This window comes from Oncorhynchus gorbuscha, linkage group LG16, assembly GCF_021184085.1.
Source record: "Oncorhynchus gorbuscha isolate QuinsamMale2020 ecotype Even-year linkage group LG16, OgorEven_v1.0, whole genome shotgun sequence".
Classification (NCBI taxonomy): Eukaryota; Metazoa; Chordata; class Actinopteri; order Salmoniformes; family Salmonidae; genus Oncorhynchus; species Oncorhynchus gorbuscha.
Genome location: NC_060188.1, coordinates 22,716,681 through 22,742,132, shown reverse-complemented (window position 1 = coordinate 22,742,132; position 25,452 = coordinate 22,716,681). Strand labels below are relative to the sequence as shown.

Below are 25,452 nucleotides of genomic sequence, written 5' to 3'. Positions count from 1 at the left end.
GTCCCATTTAGCCTAGGCTAAATTTCAGGGGGCTTTTCAGGAGGGAAACTTCACTAGCCTAGCTAGATTTGTCTCGAGTTAGATTTTTTTTTTAATTGGGCTACCCGAGTGTTCTTTTAGAAATATAGCTAGAGATTTTTTTTTATCACACTGAAGGTAAGTCTTTTGTCGCCTACTGAGAATGTTTAAAAAAAATCCGTAGTCTAAGTTGTTTTTTTTGGTTTGGGGTTTATGAAGCTAACGCTAGAAAGCTTGTTAACTTGCTACTGTTAGCTAGGCTAAAGTAGTTGGCTGGCTAACTACGCTATCCAGACTGAAACACCTGCATTCACGTCGATCTTAAACGTCATGTTCTTTTCGGCTGGATATGTATTTAAAAGGTTAAGGCATCCTAAGCTGGACTTCTATGTAGCTAACCTAGCCTCGAAATGTGACGGCTGCGCACTGTGTTGCACACTTGTTTAGCAGTTTTTCGTGCCAGAATTGCGCAGAGTTGCATTTTCGCTTTAGACAACAGACTGCATTTGTATCTACTGCTTTACAAGTTATCCAATCAATATATACTTTATGGGGCATGTGTGTCAACAAAAGACACTGCTATAGCTAACGTGTTAGTTTGCAACCAGCGTTACCTGTTAATGCTGCTTTGTACCATTCGCGCTGAATGATAACCTAACATCCAACAGATTTCGGTTGTGAGAATTTAATTCATTTAGCGCAAGGCCAAAGTTTTCCCTGTCGTTAAATTCTAGGTCTCTCAATCTTGTCAGCATATTGATAGTGGCACATTCAAAAAATGAGTTGCGTTAGTCTGGTATGAAGCTTCAATACTATAGCCACAGATGGAACAATGAGAGAGATTAAACTGATTTTTTAAATATGAAGCAGCGCTTGGCGTTTCCTCTCACTACCAAATATGGTAGTGAGAGGAAGTCCACTGGCGTGCAGTGGGAGAAGACACAACGAAATAGATGTTGGTCTATATTCCGCACATTCTCTCATCGATTAAACACTTGATCTCAAAACAGTTTTCTATGTTTTGAACAGTGGATTAAATTCAGTGGACTTTAGCCTTTGTCAAAGTTTTTAAAGGCGCTTTGTTTAGGAGTGCAACGTAGGCGTTCCCTAACGGAATATTCAGATGTATGCTAGAAATGGCCAATAGGCTCGCACTAGCTCGTGTTTGGCTCTGCCCACCACCTTGCTTGTTCTGCCCACTGACTCATCTGTTCCAATTAGAATTGACAGTGTGGTCCTTTTTTTTTGTTGCTTTATTTAACTAGGCAAGTCAGTTAATAACCAATTCTTATTTTCAATGATGGCCTAGGAACAGGGCACCTGTGGATGTGACCTAGTTGAAGTGGTTGCAGCATTGAGCTTTCTGAGCACCACATTTGGCTGTGCTGTTATCCAGAGACTAGTAACATTAATTGATCAAGTGCCAGAGAGAAATGACAACCACCTGAACTGATCTGTAGGCTGAACTTGTGCATCACATATGCATTGTTTTTTAATAGAACTGTGCACAACTGTTGATCCCTTTTTCCCAGTTGATCTGAGTGTTTCTGATTTAGGGAGTCATGTCTGGTATAGCCTTAAGTCGTCTTGCACAAGAAAGGAAGGCCTGGAGAAAAGACCATCCTTTTGTGAGTATCAAGGGACTTGGGTGGAAGCCATTTTCATTTCAACAGTGCCCTTTCGTAGCAGCCATGCTAGTTCTTTAAGGGCATGTGTCATTTTGGAAGACCTGTTTGTGAAAATCTGTGTTCTGGATCTTCTATTCCACATAACATTTTACTATGCCAAGCAGAGCTGTACTGCCCTGGTTGAATAAACTTTATTGATCCCAAATGGGGAATTGGAGTTGTCACCAGCATAACTCTGACAGGAAGACAATACAGGCATAGGCCTACAACTGCATGGCTGTTTGAACAAATAAAATAGCCTACATTACAGGTAACTGAGCCGTTAACAGGGCAACTAAACACATTGAGTTACGCCTCCATAGAGGGTCGGGGGGCTAAGGATTTGTTCTGGGCAGGGCTGTAGTTGGCAAGTTCATGGAGTTGGGACATTTAACGTGTTGAACAACATCTTGTCTCTCTCCCTAGGGGTTTGTTGCTGTGCCAACAAAAAACCCAGATGGAACAATGAACTTGATGAATTGGGAGTGTGCCATCCCTGGAAAGAAGGGGGTAAGTCTCTCTGGAGTGAGCGCTGAACTTTATATCTATTGTAGGCACCACTATGTTCAGGCTGGAGGAAGTGATCACTCCTGTGCTGCATAATAAGTTGTCATTGTATGGTGTTTTTCAACTGGACAGCAGATCTTGTTTTAATACAACTAAGCAGAGTATTAATTGGTTGTAGGAGATATTAAATACACTGAGGTGCTGGTACTAACATCTGTATAGCTGCTGGATTACCAGTGAACCAATGTTAATTGATTACCACAGTTGTGACATTCTAATTGCTTCACTATGAGTAACTCCAGTTACTGAAGGAGTGTTGACCAAATTTCTGTATTTCTCTCCACAGACCCCATGGGAGGGGGGCTTGTTCAAACTCCGAATGCTCTTCAAGGATGACTATCCTTCTTCACCTCCCAAGTGTATGTTTTCTCTTTTTAAAAAGAGAATCCAATCCAATTTCTCTTTAAAAAAAATTCCATTTACAATATTACACTGATTAGCCAGATGGTGGCCCTATAACAAGAAAATGCAAACTTTCAGAGGTCATGCCCCTCACCCCATATTACATAGTCATGAAATTCGCTACAAGGGTCCCTCATAAGGAACTCATTCGCCTTTGAGAAAGTTGTGAAACACCTAAGGTGCTAGCTACTCTTATGGCACCGAATGACTGATCTCCATGGAACTTGATATGGCATCTATGGCCAAAGGTCTCAACGCAATATTTTCCAGACTAGTACCTAAAACATGGCCAATATTGATGGTACCGCACAATTGACCCAGCGTTGGCCGTCATTGTGAATAAAATAAAAAATCTTAACTTCTTACGGCTGAAATCCCGTTAACGGGATCGATTTGACAACAGCCAGTGAAAGTGCAGGGCGCCAAATTCAAACAAGTCTCATAATTAAAATTTCTCAAACATGCAAGTTTTATACACCATTTTAAAGAACCTTGTTAATCCCACCAGTGTCTGAATTTTAAAAAAACTTTAGGACAAAAGCATACCATGCGATTGTTAGGTCAGCGCCAAGTCACAGAAAAACACACCCATTTTTCCAGCCAAAGAGAGGAGTCACAAAAAGCAGAAATAGATAATTAATCACTAACCTTTGATCTTCATCAGATAACACTCATAGGACTTCAAGTTACACAATACATGTATGTATAAAGTTCATATTTGTATCCAAAAATCTGTTTACATTGGCGCGTTATGTTCAGTAATGTTTTGCTTCCAAAACATCCAGAGATTTTGCAGAGAGCCACATCGATTTATAGAAATACTCATAAATGTTTATGAAAATACAAATGTTAGGCATGGAATTAAATATATACGTCTCCTTAATGAAACCGCTGTCAGATTTCAAAAAAGCTTTACAGAAAAAGCACACCATGCAATAATCTGTGTACAGCGCTCAGGAACCAAAACAAGCCATACAGATACCCGCCATGTTGTGGAGTCAACAGAAGTTAGAAATAGCATTATAAATATTCACTTACCTTTGACCTTCATCAGAATGCACTCCCGGGAATCAGTTCCACACTAAATGTTTGTTTTTGATAGAGAATGTCCATTTATGTCCGAATACCTCATTTTTGTTCGCGTTTAGTTCACAAATTCAAATTCACAAGGCGCAGGCACTTAGTCCAGACAAAGTCAAAGTTCCGTTACAGTTCGCAGAAACATGTCAAACGATGTATAGAATCAATCTTTAAGATTTTTATCATAAATCTTCAGTATTCCAACCGGACAATTCCTTTCTTTAGAAATGAAAAGGAACGCAGCTCACTCACGGCTGCGCGCATGACTTAGCTCATGGCATTCTGCCAGACATCTTAGTCAAACAGCTCTTATTCCCTCCCCCTTTACAGTAGAAGCCTGAAACAAGGTTCTAAAGACTGTTGACATCTAGTGGACACCTTAGGAAGTGCAATTGGACAATCTTACAATGTGTATTGGATAGGCAAAGACTTGAGAACCTACAAATCTCAGATATCCCACTTCCTGGTTTGGGATTTTTTTTCTCAGGTTTTTGCCTGCCATATGAGTTCTGTTATACTCAGACATCATTCAAACAGTTTTAGAAACTTCAGTGTTTCCTATCCAAATCGAATTATACGTGGTCCTTCTGTAGCTCAGTTGGTAGAGCATGGCGCTTGTAACGCCAGGGTAGTGGGTTTGATCCCCGGGACCACCCATACGTAGAATGTATGCACACATGACTGTAAGTCGCTTTGGATAAAAGCGTCTGCTAAATGGCATATATTATTATTATTATATATTATATATGTATATCTTAGCTTCTGGGCCTGAGTAGCAGGCAGTTTACTCTGGGCACCTTATTCATCCAAGCTACTCAATCCTGCCTCCTAGCCATAAGAAGTTAAATGACTTTTCTAGTTGAATAAAATGTTTACTGACGTGGATGTGATCTGGCACATAAATGCATGCATCAGTCAAGCATGTTCATTGTAACTAAATTTGGTACGCGTATTGTAAACACTGTCAATACTCAACATATGCAAGAGCATTCATATTGACGACATGGTGGCTTTATAATGGGCACATGTTTTTATTGCTGTCTGACTCTATGATGAAATTTGGCACACATGCTCAGTGATGAGGCTAGCTAACTGACACAATATCTGACACCATGGGACCCATTTTACACCATGGGTGAGTGATACGTTTGACAAATGGATCTGTCATTTACAAAATTAGTGATTCCCCAAGGGGGCGTTGCATTATTAGTGGGGGACGACATGTTTACTCATGCCTTGTTTTCAATTTAAAATGGCCAACAAACAAAAATACCTTCTTAGCGAAGAGCCATTTTCAAGAAGGAATTGTTAGGACTGGTGTGAGTGGGTAGTGGGAAAACAGAACCAGCTGTTTGAACTCTGCTTGTTGGTCTAACACATTTACCAAAACAGGCTGAAAATTCAGTCTTTTCAAACCGCTCTTACACTAAAAGGGCATTATCATTATGTTCAGTCTTATTCCAACCTCTGGGCGGATAGAGGGAGATATCTATCGAAAATCACTGTTTAATGAACTGCAAATAAGTGCCATCTGGAATTTTCTCCAGATTGTGCTAATTATATTTTCTCTGCTCTTGGCAGGCAAATTTGAGCCCCCTTTGTTCCATCCAAATGTATATCCCTCTGGTACAGTCTGTCTATCGATTTTAGAGGAGGACAAAGACTGGAGGCCAGCCATCACTATCAAACAAGTAAGAGCTTTCATTCAAGACTCCTCTAGTTTTAGCTTTTTATTTGCCTATAACTCCAGGAATAGTCATATACACTCTCCTCAGTATGTATTTGGACAATGAAGCTAATATTACACATTTGTCTGTACTCCAGAATTTTGGATTTGAGATCAAATGTTTCATGAGGCAGTACAGAATGTCACATTTGGATTATTTTAATCTGTTTTAATCATTTAGAAATTAAAGCATTATATGTATCTAGTCCCCCCTTTTCCAAAAATGCAGAGAAAGATACAGAAATAATAGAAATGTTAATAAATGCACAACGAGTAACGCAAACGTGGCTATACACATGGGTACCAGTAGAGTCGATGTGCAGGGGTACAAGGTAATTGCCGTAGATAGTGCATTCACCTTAACTTTGTCAATTTTGTTACGTTACAGCCTTATTTTAAATTGATTTTTTTTAAATCATCAATCTAAACACAATACCACATGACAAAGCACAACAGGTTTTTAGAAATGTTTGCAAATTTATACAAAAAAACATACCTTATTTACTTACGTGTTCAGACCCTTTGCTATGAGACTTGAAGTTGAGCTCCGGTGCATCCGGTTTCCTTGAGCTGGTAACACAACTTGGAGTCCACCTGTTATACATTCAATTGATTGGACATGATTTGGAAAAGCACACAACTGTCTATATAAGATCCCATGGTTGACAGTGCATGTCAGAGGACGAAGGAATTGTCTGTAGAGCGCCGAGACAAGATTCTGTTGAGGCACAGATCTAGGGAAGGGTACCAAAAAATGTGTGCAGCATTGAATGTTTCCAAGAACAGTGGCGTCCATCACTCTTAAATGGAAGAGGTGTTTGGAACCACTATGATGTTTCCTAGAGTTGGCCAAACTGCGCAATTGGGGGAGAAGGGTCTTTGTCAAGGAAGTGCCCAAAAACCTGATGGTCACTCTGACAAAGCTCCAGAGTCCCTCTGTGGGAGAAACTTCCAGAAGGACAGCCATCTCCATCTCTGCAGCACTCCACCAATCAGGCCTTTATGGTATAGGGGCCAGATGGAAGCAGCTCCTCACATGACAGCCTGCTTGGAGTTTACCAAAAGTCACCTTAAGACTCAGACCATGAGAAACAAGATTCTCTGGTCTGATGAAACCTGCCACCATCCCTACAGAGAAGCATTGTGGTGGCAGCATCTTGCTGTTGGGATGTTATTCAACGACAGGATCTGTGAGACTAGTCACGATCCTGGCAAAGACGAACGGAGCAAAGTACAGAGATTAGAGGTCGACCGATTAATTGGAATGGCCGATTTAATTAGGGCTGATTTTCATAATCCTAAATCGGTATTTTTGGGCACCGATTTGCACCGATTTGGCAGATTTTTTTGGGAAATAATTTACACCTTTTATTTAACTAGCAAGTCAGTTAAGAACTCATTCTTATTTTCAATGACGGCCTAGGAAAGATGGGTTAACTGCCTCGTTCAGGGGCAGAACGACAGATTTTCACCTTGTCAGCTCGGGGGATCCAATCTTGCAACCTCAGTTAACTAGTCCACCGGTATAACGACCTGCCTCTCTCTCGTTGCACTCCAAGGAGAATGCCTGTTACGTGAATGCAGTAAGCCAAGGTAAGTTGCTAGCTAGCATTAAACTTATCTTACAAAAACAATCAATCAATCATAATCACTAGTTGACTACAAATGGTTGATATTACTAGATATTATCTAGCGCGTCCTGCGTTGCATATAATCTGACTATAAAAGTATGTAACTGAGCGGTGGTAAGCAGAAGCAGGCGTGTAAACATTAATTCAAACAGCACTTTGTGTTTTGCCAGCAGCTCTTTGTGCGTCAAGCATTGCGCTGTTTATGACATCAAGCCTATCAACTCCCGAGATGAGGCTGGTGTAACCGAAGTGAAATGGCTAGCTAGTTAGCGTGCACTAATAGCGTTTCAAGCGTCACTTGCTCTGAGCCTTGGAGTGGTTGTTCCCCTTGCTCTGCATGGGTAACGCTACTTCAAGGGTGGCTGTTATCATTGTGTTCCTGGTTCGAGCCCAGGGAGGAGTGAGGAGAGGGACGGAAGCTACTGTTACACTGGCAATACTAAAGTGTCTATAAGAACATCCAATAGTCAAAGGTTAATGAAATACAAATGGTATAGAGGGAAATACTCCTATAATTCCTATAATAAGTGGACTTCACTTCTTACTTGAGAATATTGAAGACCCATGTTAAAAGGAACTTTCATATGTTCTCATGTTCTGAGCAAGGAACTTTATTTGTTTTTTACCCCTTTTTCCTCCCCAATTTCGTGGTGTCCAATTGTTGTAGTAGCTACTATCTTGTCTCATCGCTACAACTCCCGTATGGGCTCGGGAGAGACTAAGGTTGAAAGTCATGCGTCCTCCGATACACATCCCAACCTAGCCGCACTGCTTCTTAACACAGCGCGCATCCAACCCGGAAGCCAGCCGCACCAATGTGTCGGAGGAAACACCGTGCACCTGGCAACCTTGGTTAGCGCGTACTGCGCCCGGCCCGCCACAGGAGTCGCTGGTGCGCAATGAGACAAAGACATCCCTACCGACCAAGCCCTCCCTAACCCGGACGACGCTAGGCCAATTGTGCATCGCCCCATGGACCTCCCGGTCGTGGCCGGTTACGACAGAGCCTGGGTGCGAACCCAGAGTCTCTGCAGTACAGCGCCCTTAACCACTGCGCCACCCGGGAGGCCTTGAGTAATGAACTTAAACGTTAGCTTTCTTACATGGCAGATATTGCACTTTTACCTCAAACTTTTTTTGTATTATTTAAAACAAATGAACATGTTTCATTTTATGTATTATCATTTAAAATAAGTGTTCATTCAGTATTGTTGTAATTGTCATTAATACAAATACAAATCGTCCGAATAATCGGTACCGGCTGTTTTGGTCCTCCAAGTATCGGTATCTGCGTTGAAAAATCTTATTCGGGCGACCTCTAACAGAGATCCTTGATGGAAACCTGCCTGAGTACTCAGGACCTCAGACTGGGGCAGATGATCACCTTCCAACAGGACAATGATCCTAAGCACACAGCCAAGACAAGGCAGGGGTGGTTTCGGGACAAGTCTTTGTATGTCCTTGAGTGGCCCAGCCAGATCCCGGACTTGAACCCGATCACACACTGCCAGGTCTCTGAACTCCTATAGGCCTGATCACAGACAACGATGACAGCCTATCACCATTGTCGTCAGCAAACCTAATGATTGGTTGTGAGTTGAGGGGAACCTGTTTTGACGCTCAGCATGACTGTTTCCTACCCTCACCACTTCGGGGTGACCTGTGAGGAAGTCCAGGATCCAGTTGCAGAGGGAGGTATTAATTCCCAGGGACCTTAGTTTAGTGAATCACTTGTTTGGCACGATGGTGTTGAATGCTGAGCTGTAGTCAATGTACCGTTTTCACAAACTCAGCAAAAAAAAGAGACGTCCTCGCTGTCAACTGCGTTTATTTAAAGCAAATTGTAAAATGTGTTAGTTGAATCTTATGTTCATACAATTATTGAAACAAACTGAACAAGTTCCACAGACATGTGACTAACAAATGGAATGTGTCCTTGAACAGGGGGGGGGGGGGTCAAAAGTCAGTCAGTATCTGGTGTGGCCACCAGCTGCATTAACTACTGCAGTGCAACTCTTCATAGACTGCACCAGATTTGCCATTTCTTGCTGTGAGATTAGACCCTACTCTTCCACCAAGGCACCTGCAAGTTCCCAGACATTTCTTGGACTGGCCCTAGCCCTCACCCTCTAAACCAACAGGTCCCAGACGTACTCAATGGGATTGAGATCCGGGCTCTTTGCTGGCCATGGCAGAACACACATTCCTGTCGGGCAGGAATTCACACACAGAACGAGCAGTATAGCTGGTGGCATTGTCATGCTAGAGGGTCATGTCAGGATGAGCCTGCAGGAAGGGTACCACATGAGGGAGGAGGATGTCTTCCCTGTAATGCACAGCTTTGAGATTGCCTGCAATGACAAGCTCAGTCTGATGCTGTGACATACCGCCCCAGACCATAACGGACCCTCCACCTCCAAATTGATCCCACTCCAGAGTACAGGCCTCGGTGTAACGCTCATTCCTTTGACGATAACCGTGAATCCGACCGTCACCCCTGGTGAGACACAACTACGACACGTCAGTGAAGAGCACTTTCTGCCAGTCCCGTCTGGTCCAGCGATGGTGGGTATGCACATTGGTGACGTTGTTGCCTGTGATGTCTGTCTGGTGAGGACCTGCCTTACCACAGGCCTACAAGCCCCCAGTCCAGCCTCTCTCAGCCCATTGTGGACAGTCTGAGCACTGATGGAGGGATTGTGCGTTCCTGGTGTAACTCGGGCAGTTGTTGCCATCCTGTACCTGTCCCGCAGGTGTGACGTTCGGATGTACCGATCCTGTGCAGGTGTTACACGTGGTCTGCCACTGCAAGGGCGATGGGCTGTCCGTCCTGTCACGCTGGCTTAGGTGTCTCTCAATGCGGGCATTGCAATTTATTTCCCTGGCCACATCTGCAGTCCTCATGCCTCCTTGCAGCATGCCTAAGGCACATTTAAGCAGATGAGAAGGGACCCTGGGTACTTTTTTTGTTTTCAGTCTGTAGAACTTAGGACACTAAAGACAACTTTCTAAGTTTTCATAACTGTGACCTTAAATGTCTACCGTCTGTATGCTGTTCATTAATCGTTTATGGTTGATTGAACAAGCATGGGAAACTGTGTTTAAACCCTTTACAATGAAGATCTGAAGTTATTTCGATATTTTTCAAATATTTTGAAAGACAGTCCTGAAAGGGATGTTTCTTTTTTAGCTGAGTTTGTGTTCCTCTTGTCCGGATGGGAGAAGGCTGTGTGGAGCGCAATGGCTTGCCTCATCTGTTTATCTTTTTGGCTGGTATGGGAGTTGATTTGGTTTCAGGCTGTCTGGGGTGATGGTGTGAGCCATAACCAGCCCTTCAAACTGTTTCATGGCTACAGATGAGTGCTACGGGGTGATTGTCATTTAGACTGGTTACCTTTTTTTTACTTGGTCACAGAGATATGGTGGTCTGCTTGGAACATGTAGGTAGGTATTACAGACTGGGTTAGGGAGGTTGAAAATGACAAGTTAAACACTTGCCATCTTGTCAGTGCATGCTCTGAATATGCGTCCTGGTAATCCGTCTAGCCTTGTAAATGTTAACCTGTTTAAAGGTCTTCCTCACAACAGCTACGGAGAGCATGATTAGCTGGTGCTCTCATCCATGTTTCAGTGTTGCTTGCCTCAAAGCAAGCATGGAATGCAATTCTCATCTGGTAGGCTTGCGTTGCTGGGCAGCTTGCGGCCGGGTTTTCCTTTAATCTTTTGGATAGGAGATGATTATTGTGAGTCTGGAAGGAGAGTTTACAGTAACCAGACACCCAGGTATTTGTAGTTGTCCATGTATTGTAAGTCAGAGCCGTCCAGAGTAGTGATGCTGGACGGGCGAGCAGGTTTTACTTGCTTTTAAGAGCAGTTGGAGGCCACGGAAGGAGAGTTGTCATTGAAGCTCGTCTGGAGGTTAGTTAAGTGTCCAAGGAGGGGCCAGAAGTATACAGAATGGTGTCGTCTGTGTAGAGGGGGATCAGAGAATCACCAGCAGCAAGAGCAACATCATTGATGTATACAGAAGAGTCGGCCCGAGAATTGAACCCTGTGGCACACCCATAGACTGCCAGAGGTCCAGACAATAGGCCCTCCAATTTGACACACTGAACTCTATCAGAGAAGTAGTTGGTAAACCAGGCGAGGCAAACCAAGGCTGTCGAGTCTGCCAATAAGAATGTTTTGATTGACAGAGTCGAAAGCCTTGGCCAGGTTGAATACGGCTGCACAGTAATGTCTCTTATCGATGGCGGTTATGATGTCGTTTAGAACCTTGAGCGTGGCTGAGGTGCACCCATGACCAGCTCTGAAACCAGATTGCATAGCGGAGAAGGTATGGTGGAATTCGAAGTGGTCAGTAATCTGTTTTGTTAACTTGGCTTTCGAAGACCTTAAAGACAGGGTAGGATAGATATAGGTCTGTAGCAGTTTGGGTCTAGTGTCTCCCCCTTTGAAGAGGGGGATGACCGCGGAAGCTTTCCAAGCTTTTTCCAAGCTTATTTCGGCAGATAATTTTAGAGGGTCCAGATTTTGTAGGGGTCCAGATTTTGCAGCTCTTTCAGAACATCGGCTATCTGGATTTGGGTAAAGGAGAAATGGTGGGGGCTTTGGCGGGTTGCTGTGGAGGGTGCCGGGCAGTTGACCGGGGTAGGGGTAGCCATGTGGAAAGCATGGCCAGCTGTAGAGAAATGCTTATTGATATTCTCAATTATAGTGGATTTATTAGTGGTGACAGTGTTTCCTAGCCTCAGAGCAGTGGAGAGCTAGGAGATGCTCTTATTCTCCATGGACTTTACAATGTCCCAGAACTTTTGTTAGTACTACAGGATGCAAATTTCTGTTTAAAAAAAGCTTGCCTTAGCTTTTCTAACTGCCTGTGTATATTTGTTCAAAACTTCCCTGAAAAGTTGCATGCTATTTGATGCCAATGCAGAACGCCACAGGATGTTTTTGTGCTGGTCAAGGGCAGACAGGTCTGGAGTGAACCAAGGACTATCTAGTCCTAGTTCTACATTTTGAGGGGCATGCTTATTTAAGATGGTGAGGAAGGTACTTTTTTAAAGAATAGCCAGGCATCATCTACTGATGGGATGAGGTCAGTGTCCATTCCAGCATACCCTGGCCAGGTCGATTAGAAAGGCCTGCTCGCAGAAGTGTTTCGGGGAGCGTTTGGCAGTGATGAGGGGTGGTCATTTGGTCACAGACCCATTATGGATGCAGGCAATGAGGCAGTAATTGCTGAGATCTTGATTGAAAACAGCAAAGGTGTATTTGGAGGGCGAATTAGTTAGGATGACATCTATGAGGGTGCCCGTGTTTAGAACATTGTTGTACCTGGTAGGTTCATTGATAATTTGTGAGATTGAGGGCATCAAGCTTAGTTTGTAGGATGGCCGGGGTGTTAAGCATGTCCCATTTTAGGTCACCTAGTAGCACGAGCTCAGAAGATGGATGGGGGGCAATTAATTCACATATGGTATCGAGGGCACAGCTGGAGCCAGAGGGTGGTCTATAGCAAGCGGCAACAGTGAGAGACTTGTTTCTGGAAAGGTGAATTTTTAGAAGTAGAAGCTCAAATTGTTTGGGTACAGACCTGGATAGTAGGCTGCAGAGTGCTGTCCTATCTTAGCAGTAGATTGCAACACCGCCCCCTTTGGCAGTTCTATCTTGGCGGAAAACGTTATAGTTAGCAATGGAGATTTCAGGGTTTTTGGTGGTTTTCTTAAGCCAGGATTCAGACACTGCTAAGACATCTGGGTTGGGAGAGTGTGCTAAAGCAGTGAGCAAAACAAACTTAGGGAGTAGGCTTCTAATGTTAACATGCATGAAACCATGGCTTTTACATTTACAGAAGTCAACAAATGAGAGCACCTGGAGGGTGGGAGTCAAGCTAGGCACTGCAGGACCTGGATTAACCTCCACATCACCAGAGGAGAAGTAGGATAAGGGTACGGCTAAAGACTATACGAACTGGCTGTCTAGCACTTTCAGAACAGAGTAAAATGAGCAGGTTTCTGGGCACGATAGCATAGATTCAAGGCATAGTGTACAGACAAAGGTACGGTAGGATGCGAGTACATTGGAGGTAAACTTAGGCATTGAGTAACGAAGAGAGTCTAGAGATGTTTAAAACGGGTGACGTCATCGCATATGTAGGAAGTGGAACAACATGGTTATTTAAGGCATATTGAGCAGGGCTAGAGGCTCTACAGTGAAATAAGACCGTAATCACTAACTAGGACAGTAATGGACAAGGCATATTGATATTAGAGAGAGGCATGCGTAGCCAATTGAACATATGGGTCCAGTGATTGGTTAGGCTGGCTAGCGACACTTGGCGATTCAGACAGTTAGCAGGCTAACAAGCTAACAGTTAGTAGGCCGGGGATAACTAGCCTCTAATAGACCGGGGCAAGCTAGCAGTTAGCAGGCAGGGTTAGCAAGCAAGCAGTTAGCATGGGCTAGCAGTTACAGACCGGGCAGGTAAGCTAGCAGTTAGCAGGCCGGAGCCGGCAGCTAGCCGTTTGTAGACTGGGTTAGCAAGCAAGCAGATAGCAGGGGCTAGAAAGTTAGCCTTTGGGGGACGTCACGATGGGGGTGAGTCTGTTTTTGCCTCTTCGTGCGGTGACGTCGATAGACCAGTCGTGGAATTAGTAGGGTTCCAAGTAGCTCTAGGTAGCTAGCGGGCCTAGCTGGTTAGCATAATGGGCCTTCATCGGGCGTTGCGTCTGAGGGGCCTGTTGGAGTCCTCGGGCAGATTATGTCGGTATTCCAGTTGTAGGGGATCTGCGGGGTTCCATGCCCCATACCGGCTGTAGAAGGGGTCCAGATATTGTAGCCCAGGAGTATACTTCGGTGGTAGCACAGGAGCCCTGGCCGGGCTAGCTTCAAGCTAATTGGTGCTTGCTCTGGGATGGAAACGCTAGCCAGGAGTAGTCATCCGGGATTGCGGTTAGCTAGTTGTGAAGATCCAGATGAAATTGTTGTGTTTGCAGTAGGAATCCGGGGATAAAAATAACAGGTCCGTTATGCTCTGGTTAGAGTCACGTTGTTTGAACTGACGAGAGCTTTCCAAGCTGAAGGTTAGCTGATGACCGCTGGCAATGGTTTGCTGACTAATATCTGGTAGTTAGCTAGCTAGCTTCAGTTGAGGGATTCCGGATCCGAAGTAAATCCAAATACTTTAGGGGGAAAAAGCAGATCCACGCCACATTGAGGTGGGTTGCAGGAGAGTATTTAGATGTTGCAGTTTACCAAAGTATTTGAAAGGATATGCGACGAAAAAAGATGTAAAACAATATATACAAGGGACACGACTGGACAAAGACGTCTGACTGCTACGCCATCTTGGATCCAGATGGATTGAGACATCAATGCTATCTTGGATTGAGACATCAATGCAAAATAAACCATCTCAAGCTTCAACTACAGATTGTATGGTGTTATCATTTTTTACAATTATAATGCTAATTAGTTTTCTGTGAGTGTACGGACATCGAATCTAGGGAGTTAAAGTGTAGGAAGCATGACTTTTCTCATCTTAGTTGTAGTCTAGATCTGGTTACTTTTAACTGCAAACACAGTTTTAGTGTTTTTACATTTCTTTTCTGGATGTCTTCGGAACTACCCACGATGCACTTTCTGAACGGCATATGGAGAACAGCTGCTACCTAGCCATTTCCATCTGGCTAATGTTATCTACTACCCAATAGCTATAGGAGGACAGGCTCATTGTAATGGCTGGAATGGAAAATGTAAAGTTAATTCCAGTCCAGCCATTACAATGAGCCTGTCCTCCAATAGCTCCTCCCACCAGCCTCTGGTTGATAGCACTGCGCGTGTCAGCCAGTAGCAAACGTAGTGTTAGCAGGCTAGTAGTGATAACAATAGCAGGCTAGTTGGCTTGCAAGCTCATTTGTAGCAATATATTCATAGTGTTTGCTTGTAAGTTGGCAGAAAATGTCATTGAAACCGGTAGTCATGAGTGCAATCGATTGTGGGTTACTAATGCATTCTTTAAAATTCCGATCAGTTTTTATGTAATAACTCAATAGAGAATTGAGGGAATGTTTACGCATATTCTAATTCAAGTCCATAGGTTACATTTATGCTACCTACCCATTTAATCTTATCTGGGTTTCAACTCTATGAAAATGCCCTTCATGTTACAAATTTAACCAGAACATTGCACATCCACTAATCATGACAAACTTCTGGTAGCGGGCAATATAGGAAATTAACACTGTCTCAAGCCGACCTGCTAGTGAGTAGCCAGCTAGTCTTTATATTTAAAGTCTAGCCAACTTGTAACTATTTGGTTGCTAACAAGGTAGAACAATTTAACTTTTATGAATACACGAGTCTGTCTCCAACTGTTTGAACAGCCTGTTTTAGATGTTGAAATCAAGTGGCATACCTGGATACGATGCTTATTTCTGAGAATGAGAACAGGATGCCAATTCCTTATGTAGATGTATTTTTTTGAATGCTCATTGCACATTTATAAGACTTAGACAGCTAGCACAAGTCTGGCTAAAATGATGCTAGCGGTATGTGATGCTGCACGCGACAAACTGATTATTTAATTTTCCACAATCATTTTCATTGATACTCCTGCTCTGTTCTACATTTTGGGAGTCAAGGCATAAGGGTATTGTTACAACGGATAAGTTCTCTATTACAGTAAAATGGTTTCAATCGGTTTTGTGACGGTTTGACTTCTAATGTATTTTTTGGGGATAAAATGCAAAAAGCGAGTTCAAACTGCTTGTCAGAGATGAACCTTTTTGTCTTTGTTGTGATTGCGGGGAGGGGTTTGGTGTCTGCAAGTGGCAAGTTGCACAGAAGGAGCGAAGGAAACCAGACCCTAAAGACAAAAGCTCATAAAAATGTATTCTTGCGCTACAGACATTTTGAGCATTTTTATGTTGCCCAGCCCTAATGTACATCGGGTCACTGGGGACGATGTCATCGATGCACTTATTAATGAAGCCCGTGACCGATGTGGTAAACTACTCGGTAACATCGGATGAATCCCAGCACTTTATCGGTCTGTGCTAGCGAAACAGTCTTGTAGCCTAGCATCCGTTTTATTGGGCATGTCACTGGTACTTCCTGCGTATTTGCCAGTAAGCAGGAATCCGGAGGATGAAGTTGCGGTCAGATTTGCCAAATGGAGGTCGTTGGAGAGCTTTGTATGCTTATCTGTGTGGAGAGTAAAGGTGATGGAGCTTTCGCTTCTAGTTGCTCAGGTGACATGCTAGTAGAAATTGTCATGGATTTCAGTTTCCCTGCATTAAATCCCCAGCCACTAGGAGCGCTGCTTCTGGATGAGTGTTCTTATTAGCTTATGACCCTATACAGCTTGTTGAGTGGCGGTAAATACAGTGACGAAAAATAGATGACCCCCCCCCCCTTGGTAAATACTATCAAAGTAGTCAAAGGTTTAGTGTTTGGGCCTATATTCCTTGCACACAACGACTACATCAAGCTTGGGACTCTTAACTCGTTTGATGCATTTGAATTTTGTTTTGACAAATAGGAACTGAATGGTGATTTGATGACTGGAGTAATTTTATCTTGGCAAGTAGAGGTTTTTGAACACTTTTAAATGAATCCCGAGTGCCATGATTTAAGAAGTCATGAATAATGATTCCAGTTAGAGGCTACAACAAAACATGCTACCATCTCCAAGAACAGGAGATTATCATTTTTCAGAGGTATGATCTTTGTGCCTCTAACCTCACTTACCGTAATTCACGAATACATTTTGAGACAGTGAAACAGATATGTAGGAAAATATCATTGAATAAAAGGTGACCTTCTGTACTGTCACCTCATTGGGCCCCTGAGTGGCGTACTAGAGGCGTCACTACAGACACCCTGGTTCGATTCTAGGCTGTAACACAACCGGCCGTGATTGGGAGTCCATAGGGCAGTGCACAATTGTCCCAGGTTTGGCCAGTGTAGGCAGTCATTGTAATTAAGATTTTGTTCTTAACAGACTTGCCTAGTTAAAACATTTTATTTAACTGACCTCAAATCCAAAATGCTGGGCTATAGACTAACATTTTTTTTATATTTTATTGTTCAAATGCATATGGAGTGATCTTTGCATCGGTGTGGATGAGAACTACTTGTGTATACAGGTGACTCTTGGCTGCACTGTAAATGGCTTTGCTGCAGAGGGCAGCATGGCTTCATGGTGGTTACTTATTAGGTAAAATTGATTTGAAGCCATGGAAAGTTGCGAACAGAAATTGCCATTATACTTTGTTTTCATCCACAGATATTGTTAGGAATCCAAGAGCTCCTAAATGAACCAAATATCCAGGATCCTGCACAAGCTGAGGCGTATACAATTTACTGGTGGGTCTGAATAGATATTTTAATTAAGTGAAAGGTTTGTCAAATGTCAGTTGGAATAGGATATACACATCTGCTGGCAATCTTCTCATTAGCTTGTGCCCCTCCTGGTCAATGGTTTGTCTAGCTGTTTGCAAACATTGTTGCAAGGTTGATACTTGATATTTCCAGGAAATATCTCATTCCTCATAACATGCCTCCATCTTTCATTTCAGCCAAAACAGAGTGGAATATGAAAAAAGGGTTCGAGCACAAGCCAAAAAGTTTTCTCCATAAAGCTTCAAGACTTCACAAGATAGAAGAAATTGGTTTGCTGAGGATTTTGTCTCTGCCCCCTTTTTGTCTGCCTCCAACTATGCCATTGCTCACCTATTTCCTGCTGGACTGTTTTTAAAACTGAATGTGTGCCAATTCTGTCCATCACCCACATACTGATGCACCCTTTTGCTTTTTTGATTCGGAAGTCCAGGATTTGAAGGTGCACTATGCCGCCACCACAAAGGATATTCCGTACTCCAACTGTGGTATTTATTTTTTCAAGAGCTCACGCTTGTCAGAAAAGACTGTATGAAATGGGAGTCACTTCTGTTGATTTTTATTCATGTGTTCAATGGTAGGCAAAATCATTTTATGTTCTGATAAAGATATAGAAAAACAGGCCTCAATGAATCTATTCAAAGGTATTTTAGTGTCTCTGCATCAGACTCTTAAGTTGTTTTGGTCCAACTATTTAAATATGTTTGTATAAAGCTAGTGTTAATATTACATGTAGATGGACTCAGTTCCATCTTTTCCAATGCATTGTGTTGCCAGTTGAAGGTGGACTTTGGGTAACAATAACAGCTTTAGACTGTGTACATGATCAAATCAATATTCAAGGTAATTTTAATGCTTAAAAACAAATTGTTGAATAAGATATTTGGCTACGGAAGTGCCATTTCTTATCGATCGCTTTAGTTCAAAAACCAAATCCTGTGACATGACAACACATACTGGAGGAGTTACTGGCTAGTTAACTAACGAACTAGCTACATCCGGTAGCTGCATGCATGACTAGAATGAACAACTAAAAGCACACCCTATTTCTGTTTGAAAATGGAGGAAGTGTAGGAGTTGGACTGTCTGTGCCCAAAGTCTACCTTTTAAAGCTGTTAAAAGGTTTTGAGTGACCTTCAGGACTGTTCAAACGAGACTGTACCTATGAGACAATCTGGTAACCCTACATAAGGGACCCTTTCAAGGGAGGATGTAACTGGTTTATAGATCCTGGCGGCCTGTCATTTGGTTTTTCTGAGATTAATATTTTGTTTGCACATAAGACTAAAATGCCAACAAATCAGCTCTAAATGATTTTAATTTGAGATCTGTTCCAAAGTATTCCCACGCATAATAGAGATGTGATTTGTGAGCAGGTTTTGATATTGTCTTGTTAAATATCTGTTTGTGATTCTTGCGGTCAATTTGCAGTCTACAAATATTTGTTATGTTCTGGCCCCCTGACCATCCGCTCAAGGAAAACTCTTCCCGCGCTGAATCTAGTTGCACTATCCTTTTAGAGCAGGGATCGTTGATATTTTGACAACTAAGACATGTTATCCATGAGTTCATATGGCTGGGCAGGTAGAAAAAGGCAAAATAGCCCAAATATATCTCTTATCCCTTTTAATCAATATAACCTAGGGAATAGTAATTGACTTCTGTGTGTGTGCATGTCACACCTTTTCAAGGAGGGAATCCTCTTCGCTCTACGCTAACCCCATGGGCCCTTATGATTGCGTTTCACATTCTGGTTACAGCTAGCAATTAACACATCATGCAAATTTCAGGTTTTGTGATGCAAATTCTATCATTAGTTCAGTCACTGTCATGCACTCCAGCTATACATCCTGTTTTGTGCCAGATTTGCTCAGGAACACATCAGTGTTGATATTACATGACCAACATGTTTATCAGGCTGTGTGATTTGAAGTGACTCATTCCTGTCTGATTGTCATTGACAGACTGACGTGAGTTTTTTTGGGGGCCTTTATTCCTTAGTTTCCTCTGATCTTCCTCAAATTGCTACTCTTACTGTGTACATGAATAATAACCAAAATGAGTGTCGCTGTGTTGATGAACCAATCCGATACCATAAGGTGTTCCTTGGGTTGAAGTGGCATAATTCTGTAAGTCAGATTTCTAATCAGCTCAGTTCATCCACTAAGGCATTCACTTTCAGAAAATCTCCTTGGTGTCATACTTAATGAGCATGATACAAACATTGGTTACACCTCAGTGACAAGGTGGTGTGTTGTGGATGGCTATTGATTTAGTCAGCGTTAAGTCAGTGTTCGCTACTTGTGGTGCTGTTTTGACAACCCCACATAAAAAAACCATGGGACGTGGATCAGCTCAAATAGCACAACTGAAAATTTCAGGGTGAGAACAAAAAACTGGGTGAAATGGAAGAGTGTTGATGACTATCTGCAGGTTGGCTTTATGGGGCATCATTAAACATGGATTGAAGCTAATCATTTTTTGCCCAAAGTTATTTTCCCCTCCTTACTCCCTAAACTAGGGGGCTTGTTATTTAAAGATACTGTGCCACTGCCACTTCAAACAGTTCCATCCAGCTGGGGCGGTGCACTAATGATGTGACCATGGAAACGGAGCTGCCAGAGGGTCACCCTGTGTCTTATCACTAAGCACAAAACATGGACAATCCTTTGTTCCCTTCTACAGATTTAGAGTTAGGATAGCTGACATGATGGAAGATAAACCATGGAATAAATGAATTGCATATTCATTCAAACATGCTTATTCGCTGTGGAGGAATCTTACTTTTCAAAACCTTTTAACTGGGATGTGGGACATGCAGGAGAGGGAATCCTATACTAGGTTCATCAGCAAATGGAAGAGTGTCGCAACCTGTCCTTGACGAGTAGGTGGAGGAGGGAGTACAGGTGCTCCATCTAGCTGCAACTTCAAAGGCCTAAGAGGACCCGTTGACTGGACTGTTGCATCCTCTTTCAATGCTGTGCTTTCATTTCTGACTCTGAAACCCTGGAGGCCAAGTGCTGTGACAAGCCATTAAAATGTGTTCCGATATAGTCATAGTCTCCTAGAAAAAAACTTCCAAAAGGGTTATTTGGCTGTTCCCATAGGAGAACCCTTTTTGGGTTCCATGTGAATCCTCTGTGGAAAGGGTTTTATATGGAACCCAAAAGGGTTCTTCAAAGAGTTATCCTATGGGGACAGCTGAAGAACCCCTTTAGGTTTTACATAGTACACTCTTTAGAAAAAAAGGTGCTATTGAGAGGTCCTTAGAAAGAAAGGCACCTAGCAGCAGACACAATAAATATGTTTAGAGGGGCTCTTTACATGGGAAACAGTCCAATCACAGTCTAACCCTTGCTGAACCCCGAGTCTCTAATTGTCAGTGACTGGGGCAAGTCATTCATTTTCATTATTAAAGGGGAAATATTAAAATAACCAACTCATCTGTTAATGCCATTGTCTGCCCACAGTCTTCCTCACTGTTTTTTCTCTCTCCTTTCGCTATAGTCATGGCAAACTCTTCACATGACTCCTGAGTGATAACTATACTGAGCAAAATATAATTGCAACATGCTACATTTTCAAAGATTTTACTGAGTTACAGTTCAAATAACGAAATCAGTCAATTGAAATAAATTCATTAGGCCCTAATCTATAGATTTCACATGACTGGGCAGGGGTGCAGCCATGGGTGGGCCTGGGAGGGCATAGGCCCACCCACCTGGGAGCCAGCCAGCCCGCCCACTGGGGAGCCAGGCCCAGCCAATCAGAATGCATTTTTTCACCACGAAACGTCTTTATTACAGCCAGAAATATTCCTCAGTTTCTTCAGCTGTCTGAGTGGCTGGTCTCAGACAATCACACAGGTGAAGAAGCCAGATGTGGAGGTCCTGGGCTAGCGTGGTTACACGTGGTCTGCGGTTGTGAGGCCGGGTTGGATGCACTGCCAAATTCTCTAAAGCGATGTTGGAGCCGGCTTATGGTAGAGAAATTAAGATTTAATTATCTGCCGACAGCTCTGGTGGACATTCCTACAGTTAGCATGCCAGTCTCCTTCACTCTCCCTCAAAATTGAAGTTATCTGTGGCATTGTGTTGTGTTTCAAAACTGCACATTTTAGAGTGGCCTATTATTGTACCCAGCACAAGTTGCACCTGTGTAATGATCATGCTGTTTAATCAGCTTCTTGAAATGCCAGACCTGTCAGTTGGATGGATTATCTTGGCAAAGGAGAAATGCTCACTAACAGGGATGTAAACAAATTTGTGAAAAAGATTTGAGAGAAATAAGCTTTTTGTGGGTATGGAACATTTCTGGAATGTTTTATTTCAGCTCATGAAACATGGGACCAACACTTTACATGCTGCGTTTATATTGTTATATTGTTGTTCAGTATAATTCTATCCACATAACTGCTGCGTTTATATTGTTGTTCAGTATAATTCCTTCCACATAACATAAAAGTCAATTAAAACTCAAAAGAGCATGACAAGTGCCCTTGAATTGCCTTTCCTTCAGCAGATCAATGGATGTGAACAGCCAAATCACAAGATTCTGTTGCGCCTTGGCTTTTCCGCTGGCGCTAAGTGGATCTATTTGGGAAGTGTCCTTCCCTGTGCCATGAAATTGTGCCTGGAGCCTTTTCTTCACTGTGTGTGGAATAATTGCTGCACGTGGAGAGGCAACTCACCCCAGCAGCCGCGTAATGAATATGTGTGTGCAAAAGAGAACGAGAGAGAGGAAGAGAGTGATGTGTAGTATCTGACAGGGAAGCTAAGGGTTGTTGGTGATGGTGCCTTTCACTTGCTCCATGCTGGTTCATGGAAACTAGGAAGGAGATCCTCTATAGGTGCCATCGTGTTGTTGTGTGAAAGAAAAACACATTTTCCTTGCTGACAATATTCTCATGTAGATTATCACTTCTCTAAAAGACTAATTGTTGGCCTATTGCAAAAAGTCTGATTACAATATGAAATCTTGGTTTCCTGGCTGAGGGGAATAACATGTAATACATTTAACTCAGGCTGAAGATGATCTACAATCACACTGAATAATGTGGCATACTCACTCTCAAGGCACAGGATAGACCTTACAGAGGCTTGGGGCCCCGTACGTACACTAGTTAAAAGTCTGTAATAATCCAATTACAAAACCCCACAATGTGTGCATGGATGCCCAGACGGTTGCAGCACAGATGTCCTCAACAGATCACCTCTGAGCAGTGCCCAGGGGTGGTAACACCCATGCTGTGACTCAGAACCCCTAAGGAGACTCTTGGACAGCATTTGAATAAGCAGGCAAAATAGCCTCCACAATCCAGAGGGGAAAAGCTTCTGATCTGAAAACCTGTCAAAAGCTAGGAAAGAGAGAGCCTGTTCTTAGATGGGAATAGCATGTATCAACCTGATTTGATATCCTGCAGCCTATTCACAACAGTACACCATACGGCCCACCATCAAATAACATGGAACCCTAAAAGTCATGCTGGCAGTATTGGTGGCCATCCTTCAAGTGCATAATAGGTTCACAAGGAGGAAGCCAGCTATGGTCTTTTCTGAGCCAATGTCTGGTTTAGTAGCAGCCCTTCCCATATTAGACTAGAGCCAAAATACCACTCAAAAACTATCTTTTGGTATTTGTTTCATTTATTGTAAGTTTTCTTCCATATTAAGAGATAAAATATAAATATAAAATAAGAATAAAAAACTAACAAACAGATGGAAATTTAACACTAAAGCTCGGTTTAAGAAAGTAATTAGCCCCAATAGATGGAATGTACAGTATAGTCAAGAGACAAGTAAACAACCATTCTAAGAGAATCCTTGCAGCAATGATACCTGATAAATCAGGTTATTGGTAATTCAGGTAAGGTTCCCACACTTTGTACAACTGATCTCTTTTAGAATGTGATGTACATGTCAAATATTCCAACGGAACCCTTTGAAAAAGTATCTTATGTCAACCTTTAAAAGATGGGACCTTGTCAGTAATCCACTGTAAGAGGATGTTTTTCCTCTCTGCGAAGGTAAGGATGTTTTACAACCTCCTCTTACCCACAGAGGTAACATGCCTACTAGGGAGACCTAACAGCAAAGAAACCAAGTCCAATTCTAGGTCAAGCCCTAGAATTTGTTCAATTTCTTGAAGCACATTAGAACAGTACCTTTGTAATTTGGAAAAGGACCGTGCATATCTCCAAATGTCCTCCCACATCTTCTCGTCGAATAGTAACAGACAGTTCATTCTCCCACACTGGCTTGACCCCTTGTGTGTCTACAGTAGAAAAGGGCCTTAAAGCATCATAAAATGAACTTACAGACATTTCCTTTGTGAGGAAAAAATGCATTCTTTCAAAGACAGACATATCAGGGTTGCCAACTAAGATGGTGCTCTTCAAAATATGTCTGATTTGTAGAAAGCGGAAATAGTCCTGCTTTGGGAGCTGATATTTCTCAACCATCTGCTCCAATGATATTAGAATCCTGTCAGCTAATAAATCATTTAGTCTGCCTATGCCCTTATTAAGCCAAAGGTTAAAACCAACATCCAGCAATCCTGTTACAAAATCATGGTTGTTAAGAATCGGGGTAAGAGCAGAGGTTAGTTTGGACCTTCCCTCAAAACTTTGAACTGATCTCCATGCTTTGAGTGTATTAAGTGTAATGGGATTATTGCAGCTATAGATTTGAAGCTTCTGAAAAATAAAAGATCCTGCAAGGGGTATTTTGAAAAAGAAGTCACAATATCTAACCAAATAGAGGAGTCATCATTTGTTATCCAATCAGTAATATGCCTTAAGTGGGCACACCACTTATAAAACCTCATATTGGGCAGATCTAAGACCCCTATAGAACCTGGCAGCTGTCTAGGCTTGCGTTTATTCCATATAAAGTAATTTAACCAGCCACTTTAAGATTGTATTACTTTATTGGAAAATAAGACAGGATCATTTGGATTGGGTTAAGTAGTCTAGGTAAAACATTCATTTTCAGAAGGGATATTCTACCTAACCAAGACATTGGAAGATAATTCCAGCGCTCCAGGTTAGTCCATTGTTGATACAGTCCCAAAATGTTTTGCTTTACAGCAATTGAGCTTTTAAGATATAGAACTTTCATCAGTGGTGTAAAGTACTTAAGTAAAAATACTTTAATGTACTACTTAAGTATTTTGGGGGGTATCTGTACTTTACTATTTATATTTTTGACAACATTCCTAAAGAAAATATGTACTTATTCCCATACATTGTCCCTGACACCCAGAAGTTACATTTCAAATGCTCAGGCAGGACAGCATTATGGTCCAATTAATGCACCTATCAATATAACGCGTTGTCATCCGTAATGCCTCTGATCTGGCAGACTCACTAAACACAAATACTGTGTTTGTAAATTATGTATGAGTGTTGGAGTGTGCCCATGTCTGTCTGTAAATAAAAATAAAAATGTGTGTGGTCTGGTTTGCTTAATATAAGGAATTTGATGTATAGCATTTACTTTTACACAAGTATGACAATTGTGTACTTTCCCCATCACTGTACTTAAGTAAATTTAAAACCAGATACTTATAGACTTTTACTCAAGTACTATTTTACTGGGTGACTTTCACTTTTAAGTGAGTCACTTTTTATTAAGGTATCTTTACTTTTACTCAGGTATGACAATTGAGTACTTCTTTCACCACTGCTGACTTTCAAAATACAGAAAGTGTCACAGTATGATGCGCTTTACATGGTATTTTCCTTTTATTAATTAGCCAAGTAGCTAACAGCTTGTGGCTATTGGCTATGCTAAACTGAGTTGGGATGGAAAAACATCCCCCAAGCAGGAAGCCTTTTCTGCTGTGCAGGCCAATTAAGCATTGGGTATAGGAGATTCAGAGTTCACACAAAAACTCCCTAGAAAGGCAGGATCCTAAGAAGGAAACCTAGAGAGGAACCAGGCTCTGAGGGGTGGCC

General features: G+C 42.3%; 1 protein-coding gene across 2 annotated transcripts; it reads left to right on the top strand.

Annotated features, from left to right (window-relative positions):
• On the top strand, positions 1–18,119 carry LOC123999206 (SUMO-conjugating enzyme UBC9-B). Of its 2 annotated transcripts, none has more exons than XM_046304744.1 (7): positions 1–156; positions 1,575–1,646; positions 2,112–2,195; positions 2,539–2,611; positions 5,367–5,425; positions 17,383–17,462; positions 17,675–18,119. In XM_046304744.1, exons 2-7 carry the CDS (start codon positions 1,581–1,583, stop codon positions 17,733–17,735), a joined length of 423 nt encoding a protein of 140 aa, XP_046160700.1. In that variant the 5' UTR covers positions 1–156; positions 1,575–1,580; the 3' UTR covers positions 17,736–18,119. The 2 variants fall into 2 exon arrangements, with proteins under 2 accessions (XP_046160700.1, XP_046160699.1); XM_046304743.1 differs by having other exon boundaries at positions 5,316–5,425.
• The last annotated feature ends 7,333 nt before the right edge of the window (positions 18,120–25,452 follow it).